The sequence below is a fragment of the Hyla sarda genome, chromosome 2, assembly GCF_029499605.1.
Source record: "Hyla sarda isolate aHylSar1 chromosome 2, aHylSar1.hap1, whole genome shotgun sequence".
Taxonomy (NCBI): Eukaryota; Metazoa; Chordata; class Amphibia; order Anura; family Hylidae; genus Hyla; species Hyla sarda.
This window is the reverse complement of record NC_079190.1, coordinates 440,497,645-440,523,303: the sequence shown is the minus strand read 5'-3', so window position 1 is coordinate 440,523,303 and position 25,659 is coordinate 440,497,645. Positions and strand designations below refer to the sequence as shown.

Genomic DNA, 25,659 nt, shown 5'->3' with positions numbered 1-25,659 from the left:
CTGAGTCCTTAAGGCCAAAATGGGCTGAGTCCTTAAGGGGTTAAGGGGCTATCTAAGATGTAAAAAATCGCAGAACTCCATAAGCAGAAACGTGAATTAAATGTGCCGCTGACAAGCGTTAGATACCCAATGTATCTAACTGTATCACATAACCCGCTACCATACGCTAGGAGCGGTCACTGACACGAGGAATTGGCAGGCAAGTGCAGCCGCTAACCGATCGCTCGCTTTCCGATTCTATCGGCCGCCAGCCTTTCTACTCGCATCACGTGACTTTGACTTCACGCCGTCCGGCTTCTGGGCATGCGCGTAAGCAGTCAGCCGCGTCCTATTTCGGCTTCCGTAGCAAAGCTCTTGAATGGCCATAGAAACCAAGATGGCGGCCTCCGAGGTTGCGTGTTACGGAGCAGGACGATTAAAGTGAGAATTTCTCTTCTTTTCTGAGGGTTGACTCATGCGGGTAGAGGCAGTCACAGGTGAACGGCAGCTCTCACTAGTAAGTGATGGGAGCAGAGTCGTCTCCATAGTAATTGTGGGTAGGCTGGGGTAATGGCTACATGACTTCCTACGTACATAAATACATTCATATATATATATATATATATATATATATATATATATATATATATATATATAGGCCTGTGCTTCCCAACTTGTGGCTCTGCAGCTAAAACAAAGCTACAACTCTCATCAAGGCTGGGCATGCTGGGAGTTGTAGTTTTACAACAGCCCCATGTAGGGGAACACTGCCACAGAAGTTATAGCAGAGCTTCCCACCAGTGTGCCTCCAGCTGTTGCAAAACTACAATTCCCAGCATGCCCGGACAGCCGCTGGCTGTCCGGGCATGCTGGGAGTTGTAGTTTTGCAACCACTGGAGTAACACTGGTTATGAAACACTCAGTTAAAATGAAATAATATCCAGGACCAGTCGGGCCACAAACTTGCTCGCACTTTGCCTGATCTCTATAAATGTCAGACGATTCTTATTACTGGTCTACTAAAATCAACCTAAAACCATGTTCACACACAGCTACAAAGGCTGATTTTATGGTGTGTGAACAAGGTGTAAGACTGTGCAGACTGCGACCAAGTCCTATATTGGGTGTGTATGGCGGGGTAAAGCCGGTACCATAACCATAGGGTTCTAGTCACCTTAAGGACGCCAAAAAGAGTGTCCTGTCCTAGTATTAGTTAGTAGACTTTTTTTTTTCTTCTTCTCCGTGTTGTATGTAGAAGCCTTCTTAGGGTATGTTCACACGGCAGAATTCCCGCAGTTCTGCAGAAATTCCGTTTAGCAAACCTTGCTGAACGAAATTGCAGAATTGTGCCAGAATTTCTGTTTTCTCAGAATCCAGAATTCCGCAGAAATTCAAGACCCATTAAAGGGGTATTCCAGTGAAATGTTTTTCATATCAACTGGCTGTGTAACAGATGTGTAAATTATATATATATATATATATATATATATATATATATATACGAGAGGGGAGAGCACTCTAAGGGCATATATCACCTGGACTGGAATACGGCCAAACCCAAATATCTTGGTATCTCCTGCGGGGTGCACACATACAAGCATAAAGTATCAGAAAAATTCAATAAAGAAATACGTAGATGCACTCACCGCTCGGCGAGCCGGTTCACAGGGAGCTGGGTATCAGCATAGGCACAGGAAGTGTGGCGCTTGGAGGCTACGCCGGCAGTTTCACACGTAAGTGCGTGCTTCTTCCGGCACTTACGTGCGAAACTGCCGGCGTAGCCTCTGAGCGCTGCACTTCCTGCGCCTATGCTGATACCCAGCTCCCCGTGAACCGGACCCCGACATGCAGCTGTCTCCGTCGAGCGGTGAGTGCATCTACGTATTTCTTTATTGAATTTTTTAGATGTGTAAATTACTTCTATTAAAAAAAATCTTAATCCTTCCAGTACTTATCAGCTGCTGAAGTTGAGTTATTTTCTGTCTGACCACAGTGCTCTCTGCTGACACCTCTGTCTGCCTCAAGAACTGTCCAGAGTAGGAGCAAATCCCCGTAGCAAACCTCTCCTGCTCTGGACAGTTCCCGAGACAGACAGAGATGTCAGCAGAGAGCACTGTGGTCAGACAGAAAAGAACAACTCAACTTCAGCAGCTGATAAGTACTGGAAGGATTAAGATTTTTTTAATAGAAGTAATTTACAAATGTTTATCTTTCCGGAGCCAGAATTTTTTTTATTTTATTTTTTATTTATATAACGCAAATATCCTTTAACCCCTTCCCGCTATTGGACATATGCATACGTCCAGGCGAACTACACGTTTGCGCAAATGGACGTATGCAAACTATGCATACGTCCAAGCGATCTCCTGCTCTTCCGTGGGCAGCGCAGGAGATCGCCGGCAGGACTCAGATGTCAATCACAGCCAGAGTCCCACCGCAGCTGCCGGGGCCGCGATCGCGCCGGTCCCGGCAGCATTAACCCCATAGATGCCGTGATCAGTTCTGATCACGGCATCTATGATGTTTGCAGGGGGAGCGCTCTCCCCCTGCCCACCAACGGCGGCGCTGCGATAAAATAAGGAAGATCGATCCCCCTTGAAGAGATAGGAGTGAGGTGGCAGGGGTGCCACCCCTCCTATCCCTGCTATTGATAGGCAGAGCGACTGACCAATAGCAGACTGGGGGTGGGGGGGGGGTTAAAGTTCGGTTCCCCCCGCTATGCCCACCCATCGGTGTCCGGACAAAACGGGGGGAACCGTGTAGTAGCGGCGGCGGTCACTTACCCGGCGGCGGCTGTGATCATGGTGGAGGTGAGTATGGCGCCTCGTGTCCGGGAGTCTGTTGCCTAGCAACATCTGCAGGGCGACAGTTTGGAGAGTGGTCTCTAAACTGTGGCCCTCCAGTTGCAAAACTACAATTCCCACCATGCCTTGACAGCAGTTTGCTGTCTTGGCATGCTGAGATTTGTAGTTTTGTAACATCTGGAGGGCCACAGTTTAGAGACCACTGTCAGTGATCTCCAGCCTGAACCCCTCTAAATCTTGCAAAACCACAACTCCCAGCATTCAGGAACAGCAAAAGGCTGTCTCGGCATGCTGGGAGTTGTACTTGCGTGCCTCCAGCTGTTGCATAACTACATCTCCCAGCATTCCCTTTGACAATCAGTACATGCTGAGAGTTGTAACTCTGCAACAGCTGGAGGCACACTGGTTGGGAAATACCGAGTTAGGTAATAGGTTCTATTACCTAACTCAGTATTTTCCAACCAGTGTGCCTCCAGCTGTTGCAAAACTACAACTCCCAGCATGCACGTTCTGTCAGTGCATGCTGGGAGTTGTAGTTTTGCCCCCCCCCCCCCCCCCCCATGTGAATGTACAGGTTACATTCACACTGGCAGCGGATTACAGTGAGTTCCCCGCTTCAAGTTTGAACTGCGGCACATTTTCCGCCGCAGCTCAAACTCCTAGCGGGAGATTCAGTGTAATCTGCCTCCAGTGTGAATGTAGCCTAAAAACACTACACTACCATAAAATAAAGAGTAAAACACTACATGTACACACGTACACTGCCTCCCCCCCCCCCCCCCAATAAAAATGAAAAACGTAGCCTACAGCAGTGTTTCCTAAACGGAGCCTCCAGCTGTTGCAAAACAAAAACTCCCAGCATTTCCGGACAGCCATTGACTGTCCAAGCATGCTGGGAGTTTTGCAACAGCTGGAGGCACCCTGTTTGGGAATCACTGGCTTAGAATACCCCTTATGTCCACCCCTATGCAAATCCCTAATTTAGTCTTCAAATGTGCATGGAGCTCTCTCACTTTGGAGCCCTGTCGTATTTCAAGGCAACAGAATAGGGCCACATATGGGGTATTTCCGTACTCAGGAGAAATTGCCTAACAAATTTTGGGGGACTTTTTCTCCTTTTACCCCTTATGAAAAGGTAAAGTTGGGGTCTACACCAGCATGTTAGTGTAAAAAAAAAAAAAAAACATTTTTGTACACTAACATACTGGTGTTGCCCCATACTTTTAAATTTCACAAGCGGTAAAAGAAAAAAAGCCACCCAAAATTTGTAACGCAATTTCTCCTGAGTACGGAGATACCCCATATGTGGGCGCAAAGTGATCTGGGGACGCACAACAAGGCTCAGAAGGGAGAGCGCTCCATGTACATTTGAGGTCTAAATTGGTGATTTGCACAGGGGCGGCTGATTTTACAACGGTTCTGACATAAGCGCAAAACAATAAATACCCACATGTGACCCCATTTTGGAAACTACACCCCTCATGTAATGTAATAAGGGGTACAGTGAGCATTTACACCCCACAGGTGTCTGACAGATCTTTGAAACAGGGGTCTGTGAAAATGAAAAATAACATTTTTAATTTGCACAGCCCACTGTTCCAAAGATCCGTCAAATGCCAGTGGGGTGTAAATTCTCCCTGCACCCCTTATTACCTTCCGTGAGGGGTGTAGTTTTAAAAATGGAGTCACATGTGGGAGGGTCCACTGTTCTGGCACCACGGGGGGCTTTGGAAATGCACATGGCCAAATTCTCTCTCCAAAAGCTCAACGATGCTCCTTCTCTTCTGAGCATTGTAGTTCGCCCCCAGTGCACTTCACGTCCACTTATGGGGTATTTCCATACTCAGAAGAGATGGGGTTACAAATTTTGGTGGGTATTTTCTGCTATTATCCCTTGTAAAAATGTAAAATTTGGGGAAAACAAGCATTTTAGTGTAAAAAAAATATATATTTTTTTTTACATATGCAAAAGTCGTGAAACACCTGTGGGGTATTAAGGCTCACTTTACCCCTTGTTCCATTCCCCAAGGGGTCTAGTTTCCAAAATTGTATGTCATGTGTTTTTTTTTTTTTTGCTGTCCTGGCACCATAGGGGCTTCCTAAATGCAGCATGCCCCCAGAGAAAAATTTGCTTTGAAAATTTGTAAAATTGCTGCTGAACTTTGAAGCCCTCTGATGTCTTCCAATAGTAAAAACTCATCAATTTTATGATGGAAATATAAAGTAGACATATTGTATATGTGAATCAAAAAAAAAAAAAAATTTTGAATATCCATTTTCCTTACAAGCAGAGAGCTTCAAAGTTAGAAAAATTCAACATTTTCAATTTTTTCATCAAATTTGGGGATTTTTCACCAAGAAAGGATGCAAGTTACCATAAAAATTTACCGCTATGTTAAAGTAGAATATGTCATGAAAAAACTATCTCGGAATCAGATTGATAACTAAAAGCATTCCAGAGTTATTAATGTTTAAAGTGACAGTGGTCAGATGTGCAAAAAAGGGCTGCGTCCTAGAGGTGAAAATGGGCTGTGTCCTTAAGGGGTTAACTTCAATGGGATTCCGCTGCAGAATTCTGCAGAATATGAGGCTGAGCTTATATTTTTGCGGAAAGCAGAATTTCCGCTGTAGAATGTCCGCTGTGTAAATTCTGCTGTCTGAATTGAATCCTATTGAAATGAAAGTACAGTAAATTACGGCGGAATTCCTTACGGAAATGTTGCCATGTGAACATACCTTATAGTGGTATACATGAGGAGGATTGGTGATCAATACCTCCCATGGCAGGCCCTCTCACTGAGCACACAGTGTCTAACTGGATCTTTGGCTGTGTATTTGGAGTGTGTTTTTAGGCATGAAAAAAAATCCTTATATTTTACATAATTTGTTTCTAGTTGAATTACAATGAATTCAAATTAAATGGAGAAATGTTTGACACTTTGTGTATAGTTTTTTTTTTTTTTTTACTGCTGTTAGGGGAAAAAAAAACATTTGTATTTTTTGGCACATTGTTTGGCTAGTAAATGTTTTAATGTCAAAAGGATAAACTTTATTGACAGAATGAGAATAAATCCAAACATACTAAAGGCAAATAAATGCACAATAAAAACAATAGGTACAAACCTGGTAGAATAAAGGGAAGGGGGAGGGAGCAGGGCAGGGAGAAGACCGGGAATCACAGTGAGACTAGTAAATGTTTTAGAACATCTAAACAGAGGGGTGATTAGCAAAGAAAAGTGTCAAAAAATGTTTTAAATGTAAGGCTACTTTCACACTGCCGGGAGAAAAATGATTGCAAGAGCCGTCTTTTTCTCCTGCTATTCCCGTCAAAAAACAACGGGTCCCGGCGGCCCCCAAAATAGTAAATATGAGCCGCCGGGACTCTTGGTTGCCCATTGTGCCGAGTCATGAGAACGTCCATTAAAGTCACAAAAAAAAAAGACTTTACCGGCCGTTCTCCGCGGGGAGCCACAGCAGTGTGAAAGGGGCTTTAGGCTTCTAAACACCAGCATATCTTAGAATACACTTTGTGAACATGGCTGTGGCTTGAGTCTGAGCTTTACCGCTTTCCTCTTATGATAATGTTAGCTGGTAACGGTTGTTTGTGGATTAGTGTTCCACACTCTAATATGTCCATCAATACTTCCATTATAGTCACAAACAAGCCAGGTCTCTTTTAAAGAAGGAAAGACGGAAAAAGAAGCGACAAGAACTAGCGAAACTAAGAGACACAGGTAAGTGTATGTTGTTCTGACAGGGAACCTGTCATCGCTGTGATGCTGCCTAAACTCTTAGGAACAGTCCCCGGTGTCTCCTGTCTGTTTTGGCAGCCATGATTGATAGAGCTGTCCCCTCTCTGTGTTTAAGGAGAGGTCCATCTTACAGGGCTGGTGGGGTGGAGTGAAGCCTCCAGGGACCATCATGATGACAACATAAAACTGATGATCAGTTTCCTTTATAGGGGTACTCCTCCCCTAGACATCTTATCCTCTATCCAAAGGATAGGGATAAGATGTCTGATCGCGGGGGTCCCGCCGCTGGGGGGCTCCGCTGGGGGGGCTCCTGTTTCTGCTCCGGAAGCGCTGGAGGGTCTGGGTCCCGACCACTGGAATGGAAGTCCGTGACGTCACGACTCCGCCCCCATGTGACGTCACACCCCGTCCCCTCAATGCAAGTCTATGGGAGGGGGTATGACGGCTGTCACGCCCCTCCCATAGACTTGCATTGAGGGGACCCCCACGATCAGACATCTTATTGATCAGACCTCCTTATCCCCTATCCTTTGGATAGGGGATAAGATGTCTAGGGGTGGAGTACCCCTTTATGGCAATGTTCACATGGCGTAATGTCCGTCCAGAAAATTTACGGGCAGCCAGCTGGATGCTGGAGCTAGGACCACTTGAAATGTGCTGTTTCCATAGACAATGCATTTCCTAGCGGATTTCACAGAGTTGACATGTCAATTCTTTCTGCGTTGGATAGAATCTTAATTCCTGTGGCAGATGTTTCCACCGTAAAAAATTCCACGGTGCAGCAGGATCCCATTGAAAACAATAAAATATTTAGCAAAATAGAAAATATGCTGATGAAGAGACAATTGATAAAATACAATTTAAAGACAAAGATAGAAGGCATCTATACACAAAGATGTATGCTCAGGGGAGGCATATAAACCATGGATGGGTTACATGCAAAAAGGCAGCAAAAATGTTAAAGGGGTATTCCAGGCCAAAACTTTTTTTTTTTTATATATCAACTGGCTCCGGAAAGTTAAACAGATTTGTAAATTACTTCTATTAAAAAATCTTAATCCTTCCAATAGTTATTAGCTTCTGAAGTTGAGTTGCTGTTTTCTGTCTAACTGCTCTCTGATGACTCACGTCCCAGGAGCTGTGCAGCTCCTATGGGGATATTCTCCCATCATGCACAGCTCCCGCAACGTGACATCATCATTGAGCAGTTAGACAGAAAACTTCAGAAGCTAATAACTATTGGAAGGATTAAGATTTTTTAATTTGAAGTAATTTACAAATCTGTTTAACTTTCCGGAGCCAGTTGATTTAAAAAAAAACTACTTGTCCAAGGGACTAAAGCGGAACACAATCTACTTGTCCCTCAAGAAAATCCACTTGTCCTGGCAGATAAAATAATTTTCACCAAAATAGTCTGATTTCCCCCCCCCCCCCCCCCCCCACTAGACCACCAGGGATGGATTTAAGATCCTTTAGACACTGCTGACAGCGCTGATCTAATGGTTTAATAGGCGATCGCAGTATGCCAGGATATTAGCGGCGGGAGAGCTGTAGCTCCTTTTACACCCCAGACAAGCCCAGAAAAGTCTAGATGTAACTTTTTGATCACTTTATAACAAATTTCTCATATGAAGTGACCAAAAATGAGCAATTCTGGACTATTCTTTACATTTACACCGTTCACCGTACGGTTTAATTAACATCATATTTTAATAGTCTGGACATTTCCACATGCAGAGATACCACTTATGTTTATTTTTGTACATTATTTTTATTTAAAGAAAATTGGAAACTTTTATTAGGAAAGGGGCTTATTCACATATATACGCACTTTTTAAAATATTTTAATCACTATTTTTCAGTCTCAATAGGGACTTATGTTACTGGGGGGGGGGGATGTTCTGCTTCTCCAGTTTATATGGTGCATTTTGTGTCAGAAAATGCTGGAAGTTGCATTTAGTTACTAGATAACTACAACTCCCAGCATGCCCTGATGCAGCCTATGGTTGTGTGGGTGTTGCAGCATGTTGCACTGTATAGTAGTACAGTTAAGGTTATTGTGTAACATGCTGGGAGTTGTAGTTTTGGTTTGTGTCAGCTGCAGAGCCATAGTCTGTGTCAAAGAATACTGGGAATTACAGTTAGTAACTACAACACCCAGCATGCCCTAATGCAGCCTATAGCTCTGCAGCTGACCCGAACCAAAACTACAACTCCCAGCATGTTACACTTTATAGTTCTACAGTTTAGGTTATGGTTCAACATGCTGGGAGTTGTAGTTTTGGTTCGGGCGTGTTTGTGTGCATCCGTGGGGCTCTTGGTTGGCGGGCGAGTATGAGGGGGTGGGATTCTGGGGGTGCAATTTAGTGCGGGTGCCACTAAAAATAAATAAAATTAGATGGCACAACTGCCCTAATGCCCGTCTGCTCCTATACAAAACATTCATGCATACACATATCATACATACACCAGCCACTGCCCCCATATACATACACACACACACCCCCGCCACTGCCCCCCCACATCATACATTACATACACACATACACTCACACCATACATATGCACACCTCATACATACACCTGCCGCTGCCCACCCCACATCATACATACACATCACACTTAGACATTATACACACATTATACATTACATACACATCACACATAGACAGACATTATACACACATCATACATTACATAGACATCATACACACATTATACATTACATACACATCACACATAGACATCATACACACATCATACATTACACATCACACATAGACATCATACTCACATCATACATTACATACACATCACACATAGACAGACATCATACACACATCATACATTACATAGACATCATACACACATTATACATTACATACACATCACACATAGACATCATACATTACATACACATCACACATAGACATCATACATTACATACACATCACACATACAGACATCATACACACATTATACATTACACACACATCACAGACATCATACACACATTATGCATGACATACACATCACACATAGACATCATACACACATCATACATTACATACACATCACACATTACATACACATCACACATAGACAGACATTATACACACATCATACATTACATAGACATCATACACACATTATACATTACACATCACACATAGACATCATACACACATCATACATTACATAGACATCATACACACATTATACATTACATACACATCACACATAGACATCATACACACATCATACATTACATAGACATCATACACACATTATACATTACATACACATCACACATAGACATCATACACACATCATACATTACACATCACACATAGACATCATACACACATCATACATTACATACACATCACACATAGACAGACATCATACACACATCATACATTACATAGACATCATACACACATTATACATTACATACACATCACACATACAGACATCATACACACATTATACATTACACACACATCACAGACATCATACACACATTATGCATTACATACACATCACACATAGACATCATACACACATCATACATTACATACACATCACACATTACATACACATCACACATAGACAGACATTATACACACATCATACATTACATACACATCACACATACACATCACACATAGACATCATACACACATTATACATTCCATACACATCACACACAGACATTATACATTACATACACATCACACATACAGACATCATACACACATTATACACACATCACAGACATCATACACACATTATGCATTACATACACATCACACATAGACATCATACACACATCATACATTACATACACATCACACATTACATACACATCACACATAGACAGACATTATACACACATCATACATTACATACACATCACACATACACATCACACATAGACATCATACACACATTATACATTCCATACACATCACACACAGACATTATACATTACATACACATCACACACAGACATCATACACACATCATACATTACATACACATCACACATAGACATCATACACACATCATACATTACATACACATCACACATAGACAGACATCATACAAACATCATACATTACATAGACATCATACACACATTTTACATTACATACACATCACACATAGACATCATACACACATTATACATTACATACACATCACACATAGACAGACATCATACACACATTATACATTACATACACATCACACATAGACAGACATCATACACACATTATACATTACATAGACATCACACACATTATACATTACATACACATCCCACATAGACAGACATCATACACACATTATACATTACATACACATCACACATAGACAGACATCATACATTACATACACATCACACATAGACAGACATCATACACACATCATACATTACACACACATCAGACATCATACACACATTATACATTACATACACATCACACATAGACATCATACATACATTACATACACATCACACATAGACAGACATCATACACACATCATACACACATCATACATTACATACACATCACACATAGACAGACATCATACACACATTATACATTACATACACATCACACATAGACAGACATCATACACACATTATACATTACATAGACATCATACACACATTATACATTACATACACATCACACATAGACAGACATCATACATTACATACACATCACACATAGACAGACATCATACACACATCATACATTACATAGACATCATACACACATTATACATTACACACACATCAGACATCATACACACATTATACATTACATACACATCACACATAGACATCATACATACATTACATACACATCACACATAGACAGACATCATACACACATCATACACACATCATACATTACATACACATCACACATAGACAGACATCATACACACATTATACATTACATACACATCACACATAGACAGACATCATACACACATTATACATTACATACACATCACACATAGACAGACATCATACACACATTATACATTACATAGACATCATACACACATTATACATTACATAGACATCATACACACATTATACATTACATAGACATCATACACACATTATACATTACATACACATCACACATAGACATCAGACACACATCATACATTACATACACATCACACATAGACATCATACACACATCATACATTACATACACATCACACATAGACAGACATCATACACACATTATACATTACATAGACATCATACACACATTATACATTACATACACATCACACATAGACAGACATCATACACACATTATACATTACATAGACATCATACACACATTATACATTACATACACATCACACATAGACAGACATCATACACACATTATACATTACATACACATCACACTTAGACATCAAACACATTATACATTACATACACATCACACATAGACAGACATCATACACACATTATACATTACATAGACATCATACACACATTATACATTACATACACATCACGCATAGACAGACATCATACACACATTATACATTACATACACATCACACTTAGACATCATACACACATTATACATTACATACACATCACACATAGACAGACATCATACACACATTATACATTACATAGACATCATACACACATTATACATTACATAGACATCATACACACATTATACATTACATAGACATCATACACACATTATACATTACATAGACATCATACACACATCATACATTACACATCACACATAGACATCATACACACATCATACATTACATACACATCACACATAGACAGACATCATACAAACATCATACATTACATAGACATCAGACACACATCATACATTACATACACATCACACATAGACATCATACACACATCATACATTACATACACATCACACATAGACAGACATCATACACACATTATACATTACATAGACATCATACACACATTATACATTACATACACATCACACATAGACAGACATCATACACACATTATACATTACATACACATCACACTTAGACATTATACATTACATACACATCACACATAGACAGACATCATACACACATTATACATTACATAGACATCATACACACATTATACATTACATAGACATCATACACACATTATACATTACATAGACATCATACACACATTATACATTACATACACATCACACATAGACAGACATCATACACACATTATACATTACATAGACATCATACACACATTATACATTACATAGACATCATACACACATTAAACATTACATAGACATCATACACACATTATACATTACATACACATCACACATAGACATCATACACACATCATACATTACATACACATCACACATAGACAGACATCATACACATATTATACATTACATAGACATCATACACACATTATACATTACATACACATCACACATAGACATCATACACACATCATACATTACATACACATCACACATAGACAGACATCATACACACATTATACATTACATAGGCATCATACACACATCATACACACATCATACATTACATACACATCACACATAGACAGACATCATACACACATTATACATTACATAGACATCATACACACATCATACATTACATACACATCACATAGACATCATACACACATTATACATTACACATCACACACAGACAGACATTATACACATATTATACATTACATAGACATCATACACACATTATACATTACATACACATGACACATAGACATCAGACACATACACTCACACCATACATATCCACCAGTGTTTCCCAACCAGGGTGCCTCCAGCTGTTGCAAAACTACAACTCCCAGCATGCCCAGGGCATGCTGGGAGTTATAGTTTTGCAACAGCTGGAGGCACCCTGGTTGGGAAACAGTGATATACACCATACATATGCACACATCATACATACACCTGCCGCTGCCCCCCATCATACATTACATACACACATCACACATACACTCACACCATACATATACAACCACCCTTCCTGCCGCCGCCTGCATTCTCGGCCTCCTCACCTGAGCCGCCATGAGTGGACATCAGAGCTGTAGTCCCGGCCGGTGTGAGGTGACATTTCCGTCCTCTCCTCTCTCCCCTCCCCCCTGCTCTGTGTTTTCCCCGTGCAAACAAGCAACCGCCCCGTGGTGGATTAGGTCCTATGGAGACAGATCAGGGGGAGGGGGAGCTGTGTGCGGGGGATGGAGCTGTGCTCGTCCTTTCTCTCACCCTGCTGTGTCTTCTGAGCTCCGTCCATCCTCCGGGAGGGGAGATAAGGGGACTCTGCAATCAGCTGGAGGCCGCCGCCCCCTCCATACACTCTGAGCGCTGGTGTGAGGTGAGATTTCCGTCCTCCCCCTCACCCCCCCTGCTCTGTGTTTTCCCCGTGCAAACAAGCAACCGCCCCGTGGTGGATTAGGTCCTGTCTAGACAGATCAGGGGGAGGGATAGAGCTGTGTGTGGGGGAGGGGGGAGCTGTGCACGGAGCGGTCTACATCCTCTCTCTCCCCCTGCTGTGTCTTCTGAGCTGCGTCCTCCGGGAGGGGAGATAAGGGGGCTCTGCAGTCAGCTGGAGGCCGCCGCCCCCTCCATATACTCTGAGCGCCGGTGTGAGGTGCAGACTTCCATCCGCTCCTGCGCCTCACACCGGCAGTAAAGAAAAATAAGGAGGGAGTCGGTCTGTCCCTGCTCGCCCGATACAGGGCTAAATCTATAAACAATTCACCTGCCCGGCGCCCCAAACTACTTGCCCTGGGCGTCGGGCTATAGGATTTCCACATCCCTGATATATATAAAAAAAAGTTTTTGCCTGGAATACCCCTTTAAGTGCACGGACTAAAAGCCATATGGAATGTAGTTACTTATAGAAGAAGATGCACAAACTGCAATAAATCTAATAAGGCATAAAGTATGAACAGCACATGAGAAGAATACGTGAGCAAGGAACCAAACACTTAATACATCTGCCATGTATAGTACCTGCGCCCAGGGCATACATACCCCAACATACATTTTACCACAAAATATTTTGTCAGTCGGTGCAGCAACAGGTCCTGTCCCTAGGATAGGGGATAAGATATCTGATCGTGGGGGTCCGGCCGCTGGGACCCCCCGCGATCTCCATGCAGCACCCGGCATTCTGAACATTATGTTGAGAACGCTGGGTTTGGGCGGCCGTGGTCAGGACGTTACGCCATGCCCGCTCCATCCATCTGTCTGTGGGCGGAGTTCCCCTTTAGGGTCAGTTTCAGTGCATTTTAGCTTTTGTATAGTGACCGCACCACATCGAACTACATCAAGTGCCATATAGTGAGTGTTTTTAATGCAATTAATTTGCATCTGTAGTGAACAGAATCTTACACGTAGGTTGTCTTTTTCTTGTGTACATGAAGTACCCTCTAAATTGCAGATGCGGAGAGGTATTTAAATTAAATAAAACTGCTTATAACATCCCAGCCAACAATATCACAAGTGCCCATGAGGTGGACACTTCTTACAGAGTGCCAATTATTCTGGCCTTTCCCCTTAGCTCTGATTGGCAGCTCTAGTGATCTGATACTGTTACCTAGAACTGTGAGAGCAGTGGGCAAGTGCTCTGGGCACATAGCATGTAGGGACCACCTCTTGGGCATTCCCTGGGATGTTTCAAGATGGGTATTTTTGTGTTATGCTACCTGCATGAACTTTAGCTAAAGTCATGGTCATAAATGTTGGCACCCCTGAAATTTTTCTAGAAAATGAAGTATTTCTCACAGATTAGGATTGCAGTAACACACGTTTTGCTATACACATGTTTATTCCCTTTGTGAGTATTGGAAGTAAACCAAAAAAAGAGGAAAAAAAGTAAATTGGACATAATGTCACCAAACTCCAAAAATGGTCTGGGCAAAATTGTCACTAGAGATGAGTGAACTTACAGTAAATTAGATTCGTCACAAACTTCTCGGCTCGGCAGTTGATGACTTTTCCTGCATAAATTAGTTCAGCTTTCAGGTGCTCCGGTGGGCTGGAAAAGGTGGATACAGCCGTAGGAGACTCTTTCCTAGGACTGTATCCACCTTTTCCAGCCCACCGGAACACCTGAAAGCTGAACTAATTCTTGCAGGATAAGTCATCAACTGCCGAGCCGAGAAGTTCGTGACGAATCAAATTTACTGTAAGTTCGCTCATCTCTAATTGTCACCCTTAACCTAATATTTGGTTGCACACCCTTTGGAAAAAATAACTGAAATCAGTCGCTTCCTATAACCATCAATAAGCTTCTCGCACCTCTCAGCCGGAATGTTGGACCACTCTTCCTTTGCAAACTGCTCCAGGTCTCTCTTATTGGAAGGGCGCCTTTCCGAACAGCAATTTTAGGATCTCTCCACAGGTGTTCAATGGGATTTAGATCTTGACTCATTGCTGCCACTTCAGAAATCTCCAGCGCTTTGTTGCCATCCATTTCTGGGTGCTTTTTTGATGTATGTTTGGGGTCATTGTTCTGCTGGAAGACCCAAGATCTCGGACGCAAACCCAGCTTTCGGACCATGGACTGTACAGTGCGACCCAAAATCCGTTGGTAATCCTCAGATTTCATGATGCCTTGTACACATTCAAGGGACCCAGTGCCAGCGGCAGCAAAACAACCCCAAAGCATCATTGAACCTCCACCATATTTCACTGTAGATACTGTGTTCTTTTCTTTGTAGGCCTCATTCTGTTTTCGGTAAACAGTAGAATGATGTGCTTTACCAAAAAGCTCTGTCTTGGTCTTATCTGTCCACAAGACTTTTTCCCAGAAGGATTTTGGCAAAATGTAGTCTTGCTTTTTTTTATGTCTGTGTCAGTAGTGGGGTCCTCCTGGGTCTCCTGCCACAGTGTTTCATTTCATTTAAATGTTGACGGACAGTTCGTGCTGGCGCAGATTTTTCCCTGAACCTGCAGGACAGCTTTAATATCTTTGGAACTTGTTTGGGGCTGCTTATCCACCATCCGGACTATCCTGCGTTGACACCTTTCATCAATTTTTCTCTTTCCTCCATGCCCAGGGAAATTAGCTACAGTGCCATGGGTTGCAATCTTCTTGACAATGTTGCGCACTGTGGACAAAGGCAAATCTAGATCTCTGGAGATGGACTTGTAACCTTGAGATTGTTGATATTTTTCCACAATTTTGGTTCTCAAGTCCTCTTTCTGTTGTCCATGCTTAGTGTGGCACACACAGACACACAACGCAAAGACCAAGTGAACTTCTCTCCTTTTTATCTGCTTTCAGGTGTGATTTTTATATTGCCCACACCTGTTACTTGCCCCAGGAGAGTTTAAAGGAGCATCGCATTTTTTAAAGGGTGACAATAATATTGTCCAGCCCATTTTTGGAGTTTGGTGTGACATTATGTCCAATTAGCTTTTTTTTTCCTCCCTTTTTTTGGTTTAGTTCCAATAAACACAAAGGGAATAAACGTGTATAGAAAAACATGTGTTACTGCAATACTTTTCTGTGAGAAATACTTCATTTTGTTAAAAATTTTCAGGGGTGCCAACATTTATGGCAATGACTGTGTTTTAAAGGAATATGCTATTAATAAGTAAAATAGGTTGCAGAAAAAAATACTTGCCTAACTTCCATCCTGCTTTCACTACAGCTCCCATTTTGTCTGCTTTTGGTCCCCTGCTGCCAATCACTGGCTGAGATAGGATATCGTTTGACTTCTATGAAAGCTCTAGAAAAGATGGAAAACATATCATCTTTTGTATGGGTTCCTAATCTCTTATCGCCCATTGAAATCACTTGAAACAGGTTTTCTAAATCTGTGGTTTTTTTGGCGTGGAAATTGGCATGGTTTCTACACCAAAAACCACACGGTTATAAACAGTGAACATGCCCTAATACGAGATATTAAATATATTTCTTCTTTTTTGGTTTAAGAAAACAAGGAGCATGTCAGCGCAGAGGAGGAAGATGATGATTTACAGGATGAAATTGAAAGGTATTCTCAGGCAAAATAGTTTCAGTATAACAAATACCGTTGTATGTGTATTTAGACCTATATTTTGGTGCATTGCTAACTTGCCCAAAACATCTCCAGGTAAAACATACAAAACATGGTACATGCTGTACTGTGATTTGTATAGGGACTGAGCCACCTGTATTCTTCATGACTATGTTTGATCTCCATACTATTCCCAGGTTTTATAGCGCTGTAATATGGCGCTAAGCAATTTAATGGGGCTCCATTGTATGTTAGTTTTTGCTCCAGTTTTATATGGATAGTTTTTCTGTTGTAAGCGTGATATACTATTGTTGTGATGGATCCATTTTAAGGGTTATGTGTATTGTATTTATAAGTAATGATTTGTCATTTTGTATGCAGCCAGAGACTACATGAAGAATGGTTAGCCCGAGAAGAGAGAGCTCAGGAAGAATTCAGGCTTAAACTTGAAAAAGAAGCAGCAGCTCGAAAACGTGAAGAAGAAGAGGTGAAGTATATAAAAGAAATGTAACAATAGTAGATTTGCATTTCAGAATAATTTGTGTTTAATTACTGTGCCGTGCCTACTATTTCTAGTAGTAAAGATCAAGATTTGATGATCACATTTATATGTACTAAATGAAATTCTTTTTTTTTCTATGTTTTACACAGAGAAAGCTAATAGAAGAATGGAGACAACAGGAAATTAAGGAGAGATCGGAAGAGCCAGAGCAATTGAAGAAGAGAGAAAGAGAGGTGATTCCTGGTCTAGGAGGATAAAACCACTCATATCCTGTTTCAGCTGTAGTCATTTTAATTATACAATATATAGCACTTGAAGGGATTGCTACACCTGGTAACTACTGTCATACACCTTATTAGGTCCTATAGATGCCATCAACAGGGCTCTCATGTACGGGTCCTTCTTGATGTGATTGTGTATTACATGGTTGCCAATTAGATTGATTCGCCATTATATAATACTACATGTGGTAACCTGGGGGTTGGAGTAGCTGCGACAGTCAGCTTTATTCTGAAGAGAGGTTGTCTATATAGGACAACTGAGTTAAATGGGCACTGTCAGATACAAAAACTTTTCATATGTTGTACATCTTGGCAAAACATTAACTTTGCTAATGTACTTCATAAGAAAATTTGATTTCCTTTTTATAGAAATCATGGCTCATAAAATCATTGCTTTGTCCAAGCTGAAGCTAAAGCATGGGCAAAGTCCAGTAAGTGAGGGTGGGCTGATATTACAGGAGAGAGCACAGAGAAGTCCTCCCTTACAGGAGAGAGCACAGAGGAGTATTATCAGACAGGAGAGAGCACAGAGGAGTATTATCAGACAGGAGAGAGCCCAGAGGAGTGCTATCAGAGCGTAGAGAGCACAGGAGTATTATCAGAGCGGAGAGAGCACAGGAGTATTATCAGAGCGGAGAGAGCACAGGAGTATTATCAGAGCGTAGAGAGCACAGGAGTATTATCAGAGCGGAGAGAGCACAGGAGTATTATCAGAGCGGAGAGAGCACAGAGGAGTATTATCAGAGCGGAGAGAGCACAGAGGAGTATTATCAGAGCGGAGAGAGCACAGAGGAGTGCTATCAGACAGGAGAGAGCACAGTAGTATTATCAGAGCGGAGAGAGCACAGGAGTATTATCAGAGCGGAGAGAGCACAGGAGTATTATCAGAGCGGAGAGAGCACAGAGGAGTATTATCAGAGCGGAGAGAGCACAGAGGAGTATTATCAGAGCGGAGAGAGCACAGAGGAGTATTATCAGACAGGAGAGAGCACAGAGGAGTATTATCAAACAGGAGAGAGCACAGAGGAGTATTATCAAACAGGAGAGAGCACAGAGGAGTATTATCAAACAGGAGAGAGCACAGAGGAATATTATCAGACAGGAGAGAGCACAGAGGAGTATTATCAGACAGGAGAGAGCACAGAGGAGTATTATCAGACAGGAGAGAGCACAGAGGAGTATTATCAGACCGGAGAGAGCACAGAGGAGTATTATCAGACAGGAGAGAGCACAGAGGAGTATTATCAGACAGGAGAGAGCACAGAGGAGTATTATCAGACAGGAGAGAGCACAGAGGAGCACTATCAGACAGGAGAGAGCACAGAGGAGCACTATCAGACCGGAGAGAGTACAGAGGAGCACTATCAGACCGGAGAGAGTACAGAGGAGCACTATCAGACCGGAGAGAGTACAGAGGAGCACTATCAGACAGGAGAGAGCACAGAGGAGTATTATCAGACAGGAGAGAGCACAGAGGACTATTATCAGACAGGAGAGAGCACAGAGGACTATTATCAGATAGGAGAGAGCACAGAGGACTATTATCAGACAGGAGAGAGCACAGAGGACTATTATCAGACAGGAGAGAGCACAGAGGACTATTATCAGACAGGAGAGAGCACAGAGGAGTATTATCAGACAGGAGAGAGCACAGAGGAGTATTATCAGACAGGAGAGAGCACAGAGGAGTATTATCAGACAGGAGAGAGCACAGAAGAGTATTATCAGACAGGAGAGAGCACAGAGGAGTATTATCAGACAGGAGAGAGCACAGCGGAGTATTATCAGACCGGAGAGAGCACAGCGGAGTATTATCAGACCGGAGAGAGCACAGCGGAGTATTATCAGACCGGAGAGAGCACAGAGGAGTATTATCAGACCGGAGAGAGCACAGAGGAGTATTATCAGACCGGAGAGAGCACAGAGGAGTATTATCAGACAGGAGAGAGTACAGAGGAGTATTATCAGACAAGAGAGAGTACAGAGGAGTGCTCTCAGACAGGAGAGAGAACAGAGGAGTGCTATCAGACAGGAGAGAGCGGATATGTAAATATCCCAATCGGGGTCGGTGTCAAAACCTATAGCATTGCAAAAACACTGTAAATCTGCAGAAAACCCCCCAAATCCACAGCATTTATGTTGCTTGTGGACACACTCTCACTTTCTTCTGGCGCAGCTACTGAAGAGTTAAAAATACCAGTCAGTTCTGCTCGCTTTCAATAGGGGAAATGTTGAGATTTATAGCTACCAAGCTGCTGGTAATTGGGTAGAATAGAATGTATTTCACATTCAAAAATATTGTGGATGCAAAGAAAAACTCAGAAGTAACTTTTACTGAAAATGGAGATGCTTGAAAGAGAATGGGCTTCATGGCGGAGCAGTACACATTAGTAAACTGCAATATTCTGTGATGTATTATAGTTATCACTGATCACTTGTGATTTCTTAAAAGATGGTTTACGGCTTCCTGTGAGCACGACTGTATGTATTGTATTTTTGTGTTCATCTCTGCATCCATCCTGACTGCATAGAGCAGTGTCTCCCAACCAGGGTGCCTCCAGCTATTGCAAAACTACAACTCTCAGCATGCCCAGACAGCCGGAGGCTGTCTGGGCATACTGGGAGTTGTAGTTTTGGAACAGCTGGAGACACCCTAGTTGGGAAACACTGGCATAGAGTATAGGGGAGGATTTTTCTGTGGCTCACTGGTGACTTTTTAGTGATATATTGTCGAAGGGTACTTGTATGTTATAAAGTGACTGCATCTGTAGGATACGTCATTGGGGTTTGACCCTTGGGACCCCCTAAGTCTCGCCTGGTTTAAAGGGGTACTCCGGTGGAAAACTTTTATTTATTTATTTTTTTCAACTGGTGCCAGAAAGTTAAACAGATTTGTAAATTACTTCTATTAAAAAAATCTTAATTTCCTCTGTAGTATTCAGCAGCTAATAAGTACTGGAAGGATTATTTTCTTTTTGGAACACAGAGCTTTCTGCTGACATCACAAGCACAGTGCTCTCTGCTGACACCTCTGTCCATTTTAAGAACTGTCCAGAGTAGGAGAAAATCCCCATAGCAAACATATGCCGCTCTGGTCAGTTCCTAAAATGGACAGAGATGTTAGCAGAGAGCACTGTGGTCATGATGTCAGCAGAGAGCTCTGTGTTCCAAAAAGAGAAGCATTTCCTGTGTAGTATTCAGCAGCTGATAAGTACTGGAAGGATTAAGATTTTTTTAAATAGAAGTAATTTACAAATCTGTTTACCTTTCTGGCACCAGTTGATTTAAAAAAAAAAAAATAAAAAATATCCATCGGAGTACCGCTTTAATGCTTTCCCTTCAATGCACACCCCAGCTGTGCAGGGAACTGTGCACGGAAGACATAGAAAGGAATGCTAAACCAGAGCTGCAGTATTTTCATTGTCAAGATGGAAGGGAGTCTCTGAAGTTGGACCCCACCATATCCTACAGACACTGATTTTGGCTGGGAGTACCCCTAGTTATATAACCCATCCTACCAGCCAGTCATGGACATTAGGCTGTAAGTTTTCTCAATTCATATTTCCTTAACCTTTGTTTCCATGTTGAAAGCAGCCAGCTAAGCCCTGCCAGGCTCCCTACATCAGGATGTATCTTTTTGGTTATAACATGCGTTTTATACTTAAATTAATATTAAACTATGATCCTTCTAGAATGCTGGTAGTTTTTACTACAATGATTTGTTACTGTGCTTGCTTAGCTATTTCCTGCAGTTATGAAGTAGTCTCTTCTGACTAGAGTTAAAGGGGTATTCCCACCATAGACCTCTTATCCCCTATCCAAAGGATAGGGGGATAAGATGTCTCATAGTGTGGGGGGCCCGCCGCTGGTGCCCTCCATGATCTCTGTGCAGCACTCTCATAGTGTGGGGGGCCCGCCGCTGGGGCCCTCCATGATCTCTGTGCAGCACTCTCATAGTGTGGGGGGGCCCTCCATGATCTCTGTGCAGCACTCTCATAGTGTGGGGGGGCCCTCCATGATCTCTGTGCAGCACTCTCATAGTGTGGGGGGCCCGCCGCTGGTGCCCTCCTTGATCTCTGTGCAGCACTCTCATAGTGTGGGGGGCCCGCCGCTGGGGCCCTCCATGATCTCTGTGCAGCACTCTCATAGTGTGGGGGGCCCGCCGCTGGTGCCCTCCTTGATCTCTGTGCAGCACTCTCATAGTGTGGGGGGCCCGCCGCTGGGGCCCTCCATGATCTCTGTGCAGCACTCTCATAGTGTGGGGGGCCCGCCGCTGGTGCCCTCCTTGATCTCTGTGCAGCACTCTCATAGTGTGGGGGGCAGCTGCTGGGGCCCTCCATGATCTCTGTGCAGCACTCTCATAGTGTGGGGGGCCCTCCATGATCTCTGTGCAGCACTCTCATAGTGTGGGGGGCCCGCCGCTGGTGCCCTCCATGATCTCTGTGCAGCACTCTCATAGTGTGGGGGGCCCGCCACTGGTGCCCTCCATGATCTCTGCACTCAGCATTCTGTGCTGGGCTGCTGCTCCAATCTCAGAAACCTCTAAGTTTCCGGGATTGGAGAAGTGACATCATGCCACGCCCCATCATGAATTGAGGAGGCATTGCCTGAAGTCACTTCTCCAATCCTGGAAACTCGATTGGAGCAGCAGCCCAGCACAGAATGCTGAGTGCTGCACAGAGATCCTGGAGGGCACCAGCGGCGGGCCCCCCCCACTATGAGACATCTTATCCCCTATCCTTTACATAGGGGATAAAATGTCTATGGCCGGAATACCCCTTTAAGTGAAATTGCAGTAAATGTCGGCGAACCCGAACTTGACTGTTCGGCCATTGATTACTTTAGTCTGTATGAATTGGTCCTGCTTTCAAAGTGCTCTGTTTGCCTGGAAAATCCAGGATGACCGGTTCAGGTGTCCAAGGACTTATCCATCTATTTTAGGGACAGGGGCACTTTAAAAGTGGTGCTAATTTTAAGTAATCAATGGCCAAGCAGTCAGGTTCAGGGTTCACCCACATTTACTGTATATTCGTTTAACACTCCTTCTGACTTGTAGCTCCATACTGGGCGATCTGTGCCTTAGTAAAGGTAATGGGGCATTCCAACTAGAGATGAGCGAACTTACAGTAAATTCGATCCGTCACGAACTTCTCGGCTCGGCAGTTGATGACTTATCCTGCGTAAATTAGTTCAGCCTTCAGGTGCTCCGGTGGGCTGGAAAAGGTGGATACATTCCTAGGCAAGAGTCTCCTAGGACTGTATCCACCTTTTCCAGCCCACCGGAGCACCTGAAAGCTGAACTAATTTATGCAGGAAAAGTAATCAACTGCCGAGCCGAGAAGTTTGTGACGAATCGAATTTACTGTAAGTTCGCTCATCTCTAATTCCAACAAATGCAGTCATGGTTTGTTCTTTTATTTTGAAAGACAGTCACAGAAACATGTAAAAAGTTTTGATTGGTGGGGGTCTCAGTGCTGATATCCCCTCCGGTCATTAGAACGAGCAGGGAGAAGCATGCGGTTATGCACTTCACTCCCCTGCTTGCTATGATCTCCATAAACCATGGTATGGCAGTTTTTAGTTGTAATGTATTACAATTGTAGATTTTTGTCCTGCTTGTAATCTTGAGGACCTCTTAGACCACCCGCCATCTTTCTAGTTGGTTATAAATAGAGACAAACACCACTGAACTCCGGATCCACAGCATATACAGTCTATACTTGCTGTCCAGAATCGATCTCTGTAAGCGGACTGCTTGAAGTGCAAGAGTACATTCAATACAGTGATCCCTCAACTTACAATGGCCTCAACAAACAAGATTTTTAACATGCAATGGTCTTTTCTGAACCATTGTAACTTGAAACCAGACTCAACATACAATGCTAGACAGTCCAGATCTGTGAAATGTGTCACAACTGGAGGATCTGACCAATCAGAATGGGCATTTCGCTGGTAAAACACCTGTATTAATGAAGTGTATGCACTGACTGGCTTTCTGGTAGAGCCCCCTACAGTACAGGGTGGTATTACATGTTCTGTACTTTTTACCTGTGCCAGGGTTAGCTGCTCCTTCGGACACCAGGTGGGGGCGGCTCCATGTAACTTCTTTAGGACATTGTGTACTGTACAGGACCCTGAAGAAGCTCCTGTCCTCTACATAGACAGTGATTACAGCTCCCAGCAGATCTTTCTTACTTTTATGTATAATAACTTGCTTTATCTGTATTAGTTATTTACTTAGTTTTCTTTAAACCTTATTTTTTGCTATTTTTGGATGAAATTTTGGTGGCTTCAGGTTTCCATAGAGTTCTGGTCTCAACATACAATGGTTTCAACATACAATGGTCATTCTGGAACCAATTAATATTGTAACTTGAGGGAGCACTGTACTAGTGTGCACAGATTTCTGACCTGTCCTATCTATAGCATGTTACAACCCTCAGTTTTCCCATGTTTTTAAAGGGAACCTGTCATCACTCTAATGCCGCCCGACCCATAAGTCAATGGGGCTGTTCCCAGTACCCAAATAGGGAGTGACCTATCAATCAAGGCTGGCAGGGAGAAGCTGCAGCAAGAAAGTAAAGTCTGGTTTCCCTTAAAGGGGTACTCCGGTGGAAAACTTTTTTTTTTTTTTTTTTTAAATGAACTGATGCCAGAAATTTGATCAAATTAGTAAATTCCTTATATTAAAAAAATCTTTACCCTTCCAGTACTTTTTAGCAGCTGTATGCTACAGAGGAAATTATTTTCTTTTTGAATTTCTTTTTTGTCTTGTCCACAGTGCTCTCTGCTGACACCTCTGTCCATCTCATGAACTGTCCAGAGCAGCATAGGTTTGCTATGGGGATTATCTCCTGCTCTGGACAGTTCCTGATATGGGCATCAGGTGTCAGCAGAGAGCACTGTGGACAAGACAAAAAAGAAATTCAAAAAGAAAATAATTTCCTCTGTAGCATACAGCTGCTAAAAAGTACTGGAAGGGTAAAGATTTTTTTTTATTGAAGTAATTTACAAATCGGTTTAACTTTCTGGCAACAGTTGATTTAAAAAAAAAAAAAAAATTTTTCCACCGGAGTACCACTTTAATGCCAAAATAGTGATTTACTTAATATCAAATATATTTTATTGTTAGAGGTTCTTAACCCCAAAAACAGATGCTGTTCTTCATGGAGGTTTTTACTAGTCATATGTTTACACCATTTCTAGGAAGCTGTGCAGAAGATGCTGGATGAAGCGGAGAGTCAGGTAAGACCTGGTATAAAATAGCATT

At 42.5% G+C, this 25,659-nt stretch overlaps 1 protein-coding gene across 1 annotated transcript in view; it reads left to right on the top strand.

Annotated features, from left to right (window-relative positions):
• The first annotated feature begins 279 nt into the window (after positions 1–279).
• ZRSR2 (zinc finger CCCH-type, RNA binding motif and serine/arginine rich 2) overlaps positions 280–25,659 on the top strand; it is a 42,581-nt gene continuing 17,201 nt past the window's right edge. Inside the window, exons 1-6 of the mRNA XM_056559249.1 lie at positions 280–420; positions 6,438–6,517; positions 17,543–17,603; positions 17,988–18,093; positions 18,258–18,341; positions 25,596–25,634. Of these exons, the coding sequence (XP_056415224.1) occupies positions 359–420; positions 6,438–6,517; positions 17,543–17,603; positions 17,988–18,093; positions 18,258–18,341; positions 25,596–25,634 (432 nt within the window). The 5' untranslated portion in view covers positions 280–358. The remainder of the gene's footprint in view (positions 421–6,437; positions 6,518–17,542; positions 17,604–17,987; positions 18,094–18,257; positions 18,342–25,595; positions 25,635–25,659) is intronic.